The sequence below is a fragment of the Schistocerca serialis genome, chromosome 1 (assembly GCF_023864345.2).
Source record: "Schistocerca serialis cubense isolate TAMUIC-IGC-003099 chromosome 1, iqSchSeri2.2, whole genome shotgun sequence".
NCBI lineage: Eukaryota > Metazoa > Arthropoda > Insecta > Orthoptera > Acrididae > Schistocerca > Schistocerca serialis.
Window position 1 is genome coordinate 88,875,551 of NC_064638.1, and position 14,894 is coordinate 88,890,444.

General features: G+C 37.5%; 1 protein-coding gene across 1 annotated transcript in view; it reads right to left on the minus strand.

The window, feature by feature from the left end:
• The window catches only part of LOC126462349 (protein dopey-1 homolog), a 345,125-nt gene that overhangs the window by 171,832 nt on the left and 158,399 nt on the right, over positions 1-14,894 (minus strand). The window contains exons 17-20 of the mRNA XM_050096065.1: positions 5,808-5,950; positions 5,505-5,703; positions 4,976-5,133; positions 2,190-2,415 (exon numbers count right to left, since the gene is read on the minus strand). Of these exons, the coding sequence (XP_049952022.1) occupies positions 2,190-2,415; positions 4,976-5,133; positions 5,505-5,703; positions 5,808-5,950 (726 nt within the window). The remainder of the gene's footprint in view (positions 1-2,189; positions 2,416-4,975; positions 5,134-5,504; positions 5,704-5,807; positions 5,951-14,894) is intronic.

Genomic DNA, 14,894 nt, shown 5'->3' on the forward strand with positions numbered 1-14,894 from the left:
CGAGGCCTCATTGCTTCCATGCCACAATGCGTTACCGCTTATATCTGTGCCAAAGGTGGACATATTGGCTATTAGGTAGGTGGTCATGATGTTCTGGGTGATCAGTTTATATATATGAGTAATAAAGTATATATAATAAAGTCAAAAAGATTCTCCATTTCTTGTTTCATATACTTCACTCAAGCAAACAACAGGCATTAGTCACCACCTTTAAGCCTTGGAGACTTTGCGTGCTCCAGAAAGTAAAATAACATACTTACGCAAGCACCCTACTATGTTTCACACTGTACTGTGAAAAAGGCAAAGTGGATCACATGTGACATACAATTTATGTATTCATTTTCATTCCTAACAACATGAGTTCATGGTGACAAAAAGTATCACGCAAACTGCAAGACACTGATGAGTAGTAGATAGATATAAAAACATGAATCAAACAGCATAACATCAAATTAACTCAATCACACTGCAGATTTAACAATCAAATACTCAAGAAAAATGTAAGAAGCACACTACAGTAATAAAGCTTCATAATAATATTATCATTTTATAGCAGCAGAGCACCCAAGATTTCTTTTCGAGGAAGAATGTCACTATCTGTGAAACTTATTTACTCATTTAGAACTTTCATTATGGAGCTGTAAAGTAGCATTCTATTGATCACTGTACGCATTCACTCCTGGTAGAAGCTATGAAATAGATGGCTATTATCAAGGACAAATCATCTTCTTTGACAATAAGTAGCTATACAAAATGGTATTAACTCATAATGGGACAAAAGCCTTTTGGAGAAATATAGATCATCCTATTTTAATAGCTGCATACATTTCTGTTATATTTGTAAGTGGAAGGATCTGAGGCATAAACTGGGTAAACCACAGTAAAGCAAAATATAGAAGGCTGTATGGAGATTTCCTCGGAACTGATGATATCGGACAGACCCTTCTATTATGTTCTGATGCCACAATTGACAGTACAGACTTTTCAATACAAGTTTTTATTTGTCCTGATCACACATTATAATTCAGAATACCAGTATTTATTATCTAAACAATTATCTCCAGATCATAAAAAAAAACTTTGTTACAGTACATAAAACATAGTACATTGTGGGTAACACGTTACATATTATAAAAAAGATTTATATGAACTGAAAGTGATTGTGTAAACCATCAACACCAATATTCTGAGTTATAATGCGAGATAAAGATAAATAAAATCTCATATTAAATAATCAGATCGCATACTCCAAAACTTTATATCGTCAAGCTTTATAGAGCTTTCTCTGGTACTTTGGTTGTTTCGTCCTGCCGCTCTGGCCTCCAGCCCTCAATAAATGTGTTCCACTGCTGCACTGTATTTTGTATATAATAACCTTAAATATCCCCATCATGCTAATTATACAAGTGATGGAGGAACGATGAATGTCTATATAACTTTGGACTAAGGAAGACACTATCCATGTGGCACTCACTAGCATGCCACACTCTCTGTAACTTCATATCAGTTTGCCAAAGTAATGAAGTCTGTATTGGATGTAAATCCACAAGTTATAAGTGGAGAAATAATAGAATTAATTGCTACTCAACACATATGAGTTGTGGGCAATCACATTTGACACCTTCTCTATGTGATGAGTAGCAAACTATCCTAATTCTACTGTTATTTTGTCAACAATTATCCACTGTTTTATTTTGGCAAGTTACAAAGCCACATTTGTAAGCAGTTGTGTTGTGTATTCACCAAAGAAGCAACTTTGTCATATGTATAGTATGATTTTTATCCTGACATAGTTCCTGTTACTCTGGATTTGTATAGAACTTCATTACACACTGCGCAATAGTAGCCGGCCAGAGTGGCCGACCGGTTCTAGGCGCTACAGTCTGGAACCGCACGACCGCTACGGTCGCAGGTTCGAATCCTGCCTCGGGCATGAATGTGTGTGCTGTCCTTAGGTTAGTTATGTTTAAGTAGTTCTAAGTTCTAGGGGACTCATGACCACAGCAGTTAAGTCCCATAGTGCTCAGAGCCATTTTGCGCAATAGTACCTACATAGTCAATACTCCACCCTACACATTGTAACTAAGCAACTTTTATAATTTCTGTCTAAAATGAGACTAAGTATATATCTGTATGTTTTCAGTGAGCTATTAAAGTTACAACTGCTCAAGTAAAACAGCGAACACTACCTGCTGTGCAGGGACAGGCATGAATACGTGCACAAGGTTGCTGAAAACCTGCCCTGGGTTGGCACCAGGCAGACCAACATTTAAAGACGTAACTGCACCAAGCATCTGCTGACTGAAAGCGTGCGATTGCTGCTGTGTGCTGTCCAACAAACAGTAGTGGCACAACAGTGTCAGTGCTTCCAGTTGAGTAACTGCGTAGTCTGCAGGTAGGCAACACAAGTCCTCTCTGGAAAGGAAAGAGCGTTAAAACACAGTAAAAATGGAAATTATTAACTATGAAGTGCAATGTCTTATTTGTAGCATTTATTGATCACAGGACAAGAGAAGCAAAGCATTCACAGACAAATTTCAAGCTTCCAGGGCAATAATTTCCTTTTATTTGAGGAACCAAGGAAAGATGGAGGGGGATAGCTATCAAAGACGATACTTTCAGGTGTGTGTGTGTGTGTGTGTGTGTGTGTTTTTGCGGGGGGGGGGGGGGGGGGGGGGGGGGGGGGGGGGAGATAGCACTTCCAATGAAGCATGCAAATTCAGAAACTGAATTATAGAAGTGAAGCATGTGCTCTGTGATGATGGCAGCACAGTGACTTGTGCTGTAGCTCAAAATAGCGAGTATTCTCAGTGTTCAATTAAAATCAAAACTGGAAGAGTAACTAGTGTGTTAACTCTTCCTTCCTTTTCATGAAAGAATACAAATATCAGACATTGTTTCACAGAGCTAAAATGTTAAACATCTAATTTATATACCTATTCACAATTTAACACATTCTCTATATATTAACTTTATTCACATCCTTGTTTTAATTGAATACCTATGTTACTTACGCTATATTGCACACAAAGAATGCTTGTGTAAAAGATATTGTTAACTTCGGTCAGTCAAAACATTGGTTTGATGTAGCTGTTCACTTTAGTGTATCTTGTGCATGTATTTATATCTCTGCATAATTATTCGAAACTACATTGACTTCCATGTTTACTTTTACTGTAGTCAAGCCTTAGTCTCCCCTACAATTTTTACTGCTACACTTACCTCCATCACCAAATTAGCTAGTCTTTGACACCTCAGAAAGTTTTCTTTATCTTGTCAAGCGATCCCTTCTTTTCACCAAATTGTACCATAAATTTATTTTTACCCTCATTTCAATCCAGCACTTCTCCATTAGCCATTTGAATTATCCATCTAATTTTCAACATTCTTCTGTAGGACCACTTTTCAAAACCTTTCATTCTCTTCTTATCTGAAGCATTTATCATCCACATTTCACACCCACACAAAGCTACATCCCAGACAAACACCTTCAGAAAAGACATCCTAACACTAAACTCTATATTGGATGTTAATATATTTCTTTCCTTGAGAAAACTATGGTAAGTCCAGGTTGGAATATCAACAATTATGAAAAGGACGGATTGCTACTCACATTAAAGATGACATGTTGAATTGCAGACATGCACAACAAAGAGACTTACACAGCATGGTCTGAAGGGCCAGAGAATGAGGTCATGTGTGCCTGCTTGAGTGAATGTGTCTATGTTTTCCCTTCTGTTCTGAAGACGGCTTTGGCCAACAGCTCGGTGTGTTATAGTCTTTTCATTGTGCCTGTCTGCAACTCAGTATGTCATCTTTAGGTGAATAGCAATCTATCCATTTCATAAATGTTCATATTCTTTTTCAGAAAAACTTTTCTTGTTAATGCCAGTAAGTATGTTATATCCTATTTATTCCTGCCATCATAAGTTACTTTGCTTTACAAATTTCAAAACTCATCTACTTTTTTTGGAGTCTCATTTCCTAATTCTCTCAATATTACCTGATTTAATGCAACTATGTTTTGTTACTCTTGTTTTATTTATTTATAATTCTCTCGGTATTACCTGATTTAATGCAGCTACATTTTGTTACTCTTGTTTAATTTTTTTAATCTTCATCCTATAACCTATTTGAAGACACTGTTCACACAGTTCAACTGATTTTCCAAGTCCTTTCCTAATCTGACAAAATTATGTCTTTCGCAAATCTTAAAGTTTTTACTTCTGCTCCCTGAACTTCAATTCCTCTTGCAAATTTATCCTTTATTGCTTGCTTGCTACACTGAATAACATAGGGGATAAGACATAAACCTACTGCACTCCTTTATCGACTACTGCATGGTTTCCATGTTCTTCAACTCGTGGAACTGTGGTGTCATCTCTCTTCAAGTTTTAGATAACCTTTGGTTCCTTGTATTTTATCACTAATAACTCCAGTACTGCAAAAAGTATATTCCAGTTAACGTTGTGAAAGGCTTTTTTCTAAATCTACAACCATTATAAATGTAGGTTTGTCTTTCTTCAATCTCTCTTCTCAAAATATATGGGCAATACTGCCTTGCAAGTTCCCATATTTCCTGTAACTCATCCCCCAAGTTGTCTACTACCAGCAGTTTCATTTTTTCTATTGATGAATATTTAGCTCAAAAACATGAAAATACAACAGAACTTTTTAGCAAGGTCAGAAATGAGATATGTGCATAAAGAATAATGTTTCATATTGTAGTGATGATACTCTGATGTCTAAAGTATAGCATATCAGTAAGCACAACATTAAATATATGAAGAAAAAATGAAATGCAAAAGAAATTCATTTACGTCATGTGTCACAAAAATGTTTAAACTGTCTAGTTACTATAGGTCTTTATTCAGTTTCTGGGAATAAATAGTCATTTAAATTTAAGTGACTATTATGGTTCTAGAGGCCACTCTAAGTACAATAATTCTGTTATGAAACACAGTACTTCTGTTACCTATTGTCTTCTGAGCCATAATGCTGAGACAGGTTTTCTATGTTGCTGCATAACTGATTGATGACACTCATAACTACTTCAGTCAGAGATGACCCCATAAATGGGAGAGCAGAAGCTATGAGATTGGTCCACTGATGATGCAGATGGCGCATATGCCTCTGCAACAATGAGACTATCATCAACCAACCAAAATATATAATATAGTTTTATCAACTAACAGTAATATTAAGAATATGAAGAATAAACACATATGAAAGACAAAACAATACCAACAGGACAATGCTCATAAGAAGAGGTAAAATTACTCAACTATGTGGCTGAACCCATGTACAATGAATACATATCTACAGTCAAAAGCTGTAGAACAACAAGAAATTTAACATTTATTTTACTGACTTATAACTATATTAAAAAATATTCCTAAACTAAATTACCAGCAGAAGAGAACACGATAGATAATCTCAAAGAATAGCTGCCGAGGAACTGATATGAATGTAAGAATCTCAAAGTGGAAGCCAGTGATTCACACCTGTCTTAATGCAGTCAAAACAGAAGCTAAGAACATTGACTGTTGAGGTATGTCAAGTCCTGGATGGTATTTTAACTGATTCGAAGATGAAGTGCTCTTCACAGAAGATGTGCTTTCTCTGTTTGTAACAGTTGCAGACTCACTATCACTCTTCTGAGCATTAACTTGGTGTTCAAGCATTACTAAAGCAAGAAGTAGTCTGGAATCAAAACAAAAGTTGAGAACATAATTGAGCTGCTAGAACTAGTAATATTATAACAACTTCCAATACTGATGAACAAAAGCAGAAGCAGCAATACTTACCTCAAAAGTTGCACCTGAAATCCCTCTGAATGTTCAGAACAACGAAATTTACATCTGCTGCTACTTTCCGCATATTCTGAATCAGGGTCATTGAAATGCATAATTTCTTCTGTTAGTGTTCTTTGTAAAGGGTTGTCATTAACCTGCAATATTTAAGATTTATTACTCAACCAAAAACAATTCTCAACAGCTATCCAGCATATACTTATACAGACTGGGAGGGGGGGAACACACCTCCACACATGGGGGCGCACCCCTCCACCCCAACACATACAAATCATAGAGGGTGTTTCCACAAGAGCATGCAAAAATTTAACAGGGCTTAGAGGATGCTCCACGGAACAAGTTGAAGTAGGGAACCTGGGGTCAGAGAAGTCAGCTTCAGGAGATAATAGGAACAAAATCATATTACTGCATACTTTCTATTTACATTAGCCACAGTTAAGTGCAAATACAGTCACTGACACAACGAACTTCTCATTTGTACTGTATCTTACAAAATGTGCTGAAACTAATGGCCATCAACCTTAACGCAAACATGACATGGGAAAACAAGATTCTGATGCACCCTGACAAATCTCCCTGGTGTTTTTTGAATCACATTGCAGACAGCTACAATTCTGGCACATAATTCCATCTCTGTATCCACTGGGGTCTCAGACACAAGTGAATTTAGATATCTCCATAGGAAATAATCAAGGGGATTCAGGTCAGATGACCTTGCAGGCCATGGAATAGGACCTCCCCTTCGAATCCAGCAACCAGGAAATACAGTATTGAAATGGTTGTGGGCATCCACACTGAACTGAGGCAGAGCAGCAGATTGTTGTAGCCACATCCTCTCACCAACAGTCAAGATTACGTTCTCCAACAACTCTGGTAGAACTCTTTGCACAAATCTTAAGTACAGGTGCCCATTCAGACAGTCACGTAGAAGATATGGCCCAATGAGATTGTTCCCTACAATACTGACCTAGATAATCACACTTGATGGTGTGCTTCCTGTTCGAAATGAGGCCTCGACTGTAAACAGCACCATTTGGCGGAAATCTGGTTGATCAATCCATTGTTGGTACAGTCAGTCACAAGCACTGCATGGACTCGTTGTGGGTGATAAGGGTGTAATTGTTGTTGTGGAGTACTTGTCACACACCAGTATGTGCAGCACCCATTTCACATGCAATATGATGAGTACTTGTAGTAGGATTAGCTGCAACACGTTCCAGCACCTCCTCTTCAAAATCGGGTGTGCAAGTGGTCCACATGTTGCCAGAGCCCTCATTTCTTCTTTCCAATGAACCATTCTCCCACATTCATCAATCAAGAGAAATAAACACTCATAGTGATGGATGATGCCTATTAGGTAATCATTCCCCCTACAGCCTTTCAGCAGTGAGAGCATTGCAATGTACTTACACGTAAACAATACACGTCAGTGAGTTCTGTGAAACTGTATCGGTACTGCGCCACTGTACTGTATGTCTCTGAATAACACTGAGTAATGAATGGGCCTGTTGTTGACTCAAAGCACATTCTGTCATGGGATGATGTAAATATAATACAACAGAGCCACCTTATTGACAAGTGAAGTAAACAAAACCCTCATCATGACTTCCTAGTAATTAGGCTTGTCTTCCTTGTTTCCTTACAAGAAATAAAGAATGTACAAGTAAATAAACAGCATAGTATGTGTAAACTTGCACATGTTAGTTGTAAATAAGATGGAAAACAGTAATGCAACACAAAGTGATAGACAAGTTTACTTCCTTATCTGGCTTCTCTAACATCAGGTTCCCTACCTCAAATCATTCAATGGAGCCTTCTCTATGTGCTGTTACATTTTGGCACACTCTTACGGAAACACCCTGTGTATTGACTGGTGCAATTTCACATGAACAACAGAAAAAGAATAAAATAACAATTATATGAAAACGCCAGACTGCCACTCACTATACAGAGGGGACATTAAGTTGCAGAAAGGCATGACAAAAAGACTGCCATGTCTGTCTGCAACTCAACGTCTCCTCCATATGGCGAGTAGCACTCCATCCTTTTCATAATATTCTCATTATTCCATTCTGAATTTTCCATTGTTTGAAAATAATAATTGTATATGACAAGATCACAGAAAATACGTCTCCTCCTCTGTATATTACAAGAACTATTTTTTATGACTTTAGGAAGGAGTCCCGGCCCCACACAAAATATAATATTGCCATTACACCCATATCTTGTAACAAAAAGCATAATTGGTTGAGCTGAAAAAACTTGGTTGTGAAACCATTACGAGTTCCTTTTGTTCATCTCGTTACTTTTTATTTTATGTAGCTGGAGAAAAATCAAGAGGAGTATACAATTTATGGAAGAACTGCTGCAACATAACTGACATGCATAATTTAGAATTTAATAGACCTGTACCTGTGTTTGAATGTTGTAAAAGACAGTACTTAATTTACTTAGCAGTAATGGTAGAGGAAGTATACAACACAGAGCTTGGATCTAGCGTCAACAACTACAACTTAGAGTGTCAGTCATTATAAACAGTCAGAGGAGGCAATCATTAGTCAGTCAGTGCAGTAGTCAGCAACTGTTACTACAGTAAAACAGGGATTGTACGAGTTGTGTCATCCGAGAGAGAGGACAAGCAACTCATCAGCTAAATGTGCTACTTGTTTGCATGTTGAAGAACAATGAATTAAAATGTACTGCACTGAGCTTGATACCCAACAGGCTTTGCAAATTGGCGGGCCTAGTGTGCAGAGGAGATAGCGATGTTTCACATAACATTGTCTTCTCCTAAATCTTGTTAACATTACTGGTTGTCATTGATGAATGTAAAGACATTAGACAGTTTACCAAGGTGTGACATATACATGGTTCCTTTGACAATATGACAGCTTCCTTATTGCCTTGGGACTCCCACATTCCCTGGTACCCAGAAGAAGAGGGATTTTTTTGCTCATCATATATTTTTCATGAAAGGATCATTTTCTCTGCAATGAACCATTTCCAGATAGTCTGTGGAGCAGTCAGCAAATCAAAGTAAAATGCATGTTCATTTTTTAAAACAACATTCATTTACTCTAGCAACACGAGATCACACATCACTCTTCACCAAAGATAGTAAAGTACTGGAAGGTGAATGCCAAAAGTGCAACCAGGAATCTTAATTGAACATGAAACAATGTCTTCCTGTTTGGAACCATCAGTATAAATGGCAATAAAATTATGATGCTTATATAAGATAAATAAAAATGCTTGCTCACAAATGTGATCTGTAGTGCAAGGTTTCTTGCAAACTATCAACTTTAAAAGCACTTGTACTATAATTAACAATGACGATGGAGTCTTCCTTTAAACCTATGGTGTCATGACTGTATTACTGAAATCATTTTTCTCTTATTGCAGTTTGTTTTCTTACTCAACTGGATGCGAGGAACATGTGCTTAACACATGGCCAAACATTTCCAGCCAGCACTGGCAACCAAGGTGCTGAACAAGCTATGTACTTGTCACACCATTAGCTGCCTTCTAACAGACAGAAGCAGCTCAGCTCCTGCATACTGCTTTTGGACTGAGCTCACCCTATAAAACTTAATCAAAAATTTTATGTCCTCATGATGGACAGTGTCCAGCATCTTCAGATAATTAGGTTACTCTGATACACAAATAATATTGACACTTGAAGCAGGAGAAATTAAAGAATTATAGAATTGCAACATGCAAAAAGTGTCTGCTACCCAAAGCCACTCCATGCTGCATCACTACTTTTGAAGAACAGAAAGAGCAATGTAAATGTATGATTACATTAACAAATGGAAAGGTGTCACATGAAACTTCGATCAGTCATGATCTTTTGTTTTAAATTAAAAACGCTACGTAAAGACTGAATAGATGCTGCCCCAGCTTTTTTGCTGATCACAGTCTGAATTTTCAATCAGCTACTCCACAGATGAAAATATTTACTCCCTTGCCATCATTCATTTGCTCTTCTTTTAGCAAGTTGAAGGTCTGACTTGATTTGAGAGGTGAGTTCAGAAGACATGATTGGCAGTGCACCGCATGCAAATGTCAGATAGTTAACAAAATTTTCTAACAGGGGAGTATTGCCCTCTGAGAAACTTGATTTATCCTAAACTTTTAATCAAGTGATAGGGAAGTATTTCGTAAGTTGGACTGTAATTGTTCCCCATTCCTGGTCTCCTCTACTGAAAAAGACTGACATATGGAATTTTCCTCCAACAATACGTCACTGTGACCACAAGATGCACGTGGACAGATACATTGGATAACCTGGAAGGGTAAATCCAATTAGTCTGCAGTGTTTCACTGATTGTTCATATCTTCTAAAGCAGTATCGTTGTCTCAATTTTAATTCTTCTCTTTGGCTTCAAAGAGAGGTATTTTTTAACAGTGAAATTACTGCAGCTTCGTGGGTTGCTACTACAACACAATCAGTTCTACGTGAGAGCAGGTCGTAATTCATAAATCAATTAATGATTACAAGCTCAATCATACTATCTCAAGCACTACAAATATTAAACATAACTTTATTATCTTTAAGTCAGAGTCTTTTGAAACCAAATTAGTGTTTATCAAGGCAAGGTCATCATTTATATCATTTTCACTTAAATGAAAGTAGCTAGTTCACTTCATTATAAGTGAAACATATTGATGACTGATACAAGATTAGTACTATATTGTAACTGACTGTTTCCTTCTCTCCCAAACAGAGCACACTTTTGTGATAGCACAGCCATCTCTGCCAATATCTAGTAATCTATTTCATTTGTTATCTTTATAAGTTTATTTTTAATAAATTATTGCAATTATAATGTGTCAGCATGGATAAAGAATTCAGCACTGCTAGATTGGCTTTTAATAAGTCGAACATAAATGTTATTACTGCACACTGTGCTTCTTGGTGGCAATTTTGATATGGCAGTTCTTCGAATCTGTCGTCACTCAAGTGAGTGAAGCAGTAGCCTACATTCAGAGCTTTACCACACTGCAGGTCCAGGTGTGACAATCCGTCATTTGCGAAGTAGGTAACCCGTCTCTCTCTCAGCTCACACAGATACAGCAGCGAATACAATTTAATATGTGCCATAAATGGCACAGCGCTCCTGTGTGATTGGTTTTATATATATAATTATCTTCAACAATCTAAGCAATGTATGAAATGTAAACTGCTTCAGCTTTGATGAGGGGCCTCATGCACGGACTTCCACACAATAAATCATAGTCCTACATTGAAGTTATCAAATGTCAAAGATCTCCTTACAGTATAAAAATTGATGCAGGAAAATTATAATAGAACCATTCTAACAGACGAAAGTAATAAGGCAGACTAACACTGGACGTATGTCCTTATCTTTCACAAGCAACTCTCTCATCAACTGCATTATTCAGGTGTGCCAATTCAAAGCACCAGAGGAGCTGGTGTTGAGGGGATGGGTCCAGATGGTACATATTGTTGAAGCAGCCACTGAAACTGAATTCGTTGTGTTCAGCAGTGTGATCTGCCTTTGGGTTATGAACTCTGTTCTTGGCCACAGTTGACTGTGGCCATTCATTTGTGTTGACAGATAGTTGGTGGACATGTCCACATAAAATGCTGCACAGAAATTACTGCAGAAGTGGTATACCACTTGACTACTTTCACAGGCAGATCTGCCTCCGATAAGATAGGATAAGCCAAGCCCGTGATATGACAGGAGGAGTATGTGCTGGGCATGTGTATCAAACAGGCCTTCCACCTCAATCTCCCACAGGGGTATGACCCATACAATACTAGGAGATTACACAGAGTGAATGATGGTGAAATGCAACTTTTTGAGGGGAAACTGATAGTGTTTCACTCACAGAAATTGAAGCATAGCAAGAAAATGGTATCTCAATGTGCAACTAACAGTGATTCAGGACAAGAGAGAGTAATCAGCAGCATGGGACACTTATGAAGACTGACAATCTAATCCTGTACAGAAAATCAGAGAAATGCTGCAGACAATGATGTAGAAGAGATGGAACTGGAATCTATAAAGGCAGTTGTAATGATAGCTTAAGTCAGAAAGTATTTCATATCGACAAATAATTATAACCAGGTCTTTCTGTAGCAATACGGAAAAGGAAGATTAATGTAGTAGAAATGTATCTATTCCCCAGGTACACACATGATAATGTTTACAGCACTGACTTATATTTAGACAACAAGCTTTACATTGATGAAAATAGCAAGTTACTTCACATAAAACCAATTACAATATTCTTCTGGGAACGAGTAATTTCATATTTGCAATGCCAACATGAGAAAAACTATTTGAATAAAGAACTACTGCAGAAAGAACATCCCATGGCTTCAAATAATGTTGTTGTGGTCTTCGGTCCAAAGACTGGTTTGATGCAGCTCTCCTTGCTACTCTATCCTGTACAAGCCTCTTGATCTCCAAGTAACTATTGCGACCTACATTCTTCTGAATCTGCTTACTATATTCATCTCTTTGTCTCTCCCTATGATTTTTACCACCACACTTCCCTCCAGTACTAAACTAGTGATCCCCTGATGTCTCAGAATGTGTCCTACTAACTGATTCCTTCTTCTGGTTGTGACCCAAATTTCTTTTCTCCCCAATTCTATTCAGTACCTCCTCACTAGTTACATGATATTACCATCAAATCATTTAAAGTATATTATATAACCTTAGTTTATACAGGTTGATCAATCCTCAACACAGCCATCTGGCAGGGATTCCCACCCACCAGCAGCCAGCCAGTAGTGCTGCTAATGGGGAGCCAGGTGGCCCTACAAAAAGATTGCAGTTTTGTGAATGGATTTTGAATAGAGTACATGACAGAGAAATTGACCCTAATGCAACTTTCTTTTTGGATGGGTCATGCTCCACCTAACTGGGTACATGGAGGAAAAAAGCTGTTGCTGGAGTTCTCAAAAGCCAAACGTAATACATGAAGATCCCCTGCGTGATCCAAAAGAAGGAGTGTTGTGCACTATTAGCTGTGAGAGAATAACAGGCTCTATTTTTTCAGTAAAAGTTAATACTGAGAGGCATGTGGAAAACATTTGTGGTCTCTCTCTGTCTCTCTCTTTCTTTTTTGACCAACTGAGAGGGCCTTCCTCATAACAGGAAATTCATAATGTGTTTCAAGACAGAGTTACTGCTCAAAACATATGGCCCCCTTGTTCCCCCAGTTTAACCCTCTGTGATTTTTATCTCTGGGCTGCATTAAAAGAGAAAGTAAACAATTGAAATTTTCCCAACCAGTTGTTAGAAATGTTTGAACAATGAAAGGAGGCAGTTCCAGCATCTCCTTGCTTAATATGTGTAATTTACTTTTCTTTTTACGTATTTACATATTGTATGGTTATAATAGAGGGAAACATTCCACATAGGAAATCAATATCTATAAACAAAGATGATTTGACTTACCAAATGAAAGTGCTGGCAGGTCGACAGACACACAAACAACCACAAACATACACACAAAATTCAAGCTTTCGCAACAAACTGTTGCCTCTCCTTCCCTCTCTCCTGATGAGGCAACAGTTTGTTGCGAAAGCTTGAATTTTGTGTCTACGTTTGTGGTTGTTTGTGTGTCTGTCGACCTGCCAGCACTTTCATTTGGTAAGTCAAATCATCTTTGTTTTTAGATATTTACATATTGTATGTTAGAAATAAATTATGTGACAAACCATACTCTATTTACTGTGGACCTCTTGTCACTCACTCCACAAACACAACAGCTAATGACTGATCACCCTATATTACAGCAAAGCTAGAGCAGGCATACACTCGACTTGGTAAAAATGCTTTTTCATGTTGATATTAACAAACAAGAAAAACATTATCTGCTGGAAAAATTATGAATTATGCAAGACCTTTTAATTTACATGCTTAAGGTATCTGTTTTTATCACTAACTTATGACAGACTGGATACAAAACCAGCATAATGTTGTATGTGCTTTACTTTGATGTGTAAACGACACTAGTGATGTATTATATAAGAGCATGAGACTTACAGATGAAAACTATACGAACATTTCACTGAACATGATTTCCAGGTCTATGTGGTGGTTAGATATTTGTGGCACAGCAATCATGTCACACAGCTAACTGATCAAAATGCACTGCTGACTGCTACATGGAAGAAATTTATGGGCCAAGGCCTCAGAGACAACCATGCAATGAGACATCTTGGAAAAACTAAAGTTACTATTGTCATTAATGAATTGTTCTAAGTATTTTGGAGAGTATCAGTATGATCACATTAAACTATGAATCCCCCCATAACTGGCTAAATACGTCAATTCAGTGGGTGTAGGAATGCAATAGACCAGAGCTTCCAATAGAACCATGTGGTATTCAAATCAACTTTTATATTTTTGACAACTTTACCACAAGAGAAATAATTTTAAAAAGCAAATTGGTTAAATATCACCAGTTTTTAATACTGAATTACAAACTATCATTCAAAAATCCAATGTAATTTGAGATCCTTCATCTAGGAGATGTTTGAGAAAAGTTATGATAGTAAATTTTTATTTATTGAAGTTTTTATTTTTTCCAAACAATAATATTGTTGCCTTCAAAGTAGTTCCCTTTGGCAGCTACACACTGGCGGAGTTTGTGTTCCCACTCTTGGTTAGCAGTGCTAAAAGGCTTCAACTGGTAGGGCCTATAACATGTCAGTCATGTGCTTTTGAATGTTCTCCAGAGTCCCAAAGTGACATCCTTTTAAGACATTTTTCAATTTCAGGAAAAGAAAAAAGTCACAAGGACTCAGATCAGGTGAATATGGGGGCCTTGGAGCAACAGAAATGCCTTCTGAGGTCAAAAATTATGTGATGGAAGAGGCTATGGGGCATTGTCATGATGCAGCATCCACTTATCTGCAATGTCTGGTCTCATTAGATTCATCCTTTTCGTGAGCCTTTCAAAGACATCTTTGTAAAACACTGTTGACAGTTTGCTCTGGAGGGACAATCTCACAAGAGCAAGCATGCATTTGTCGTTTTCATGGATTGAAGGTCTCCTTGAGCGAGATTAATCTTCAACGTGTTCTCTGCCTTC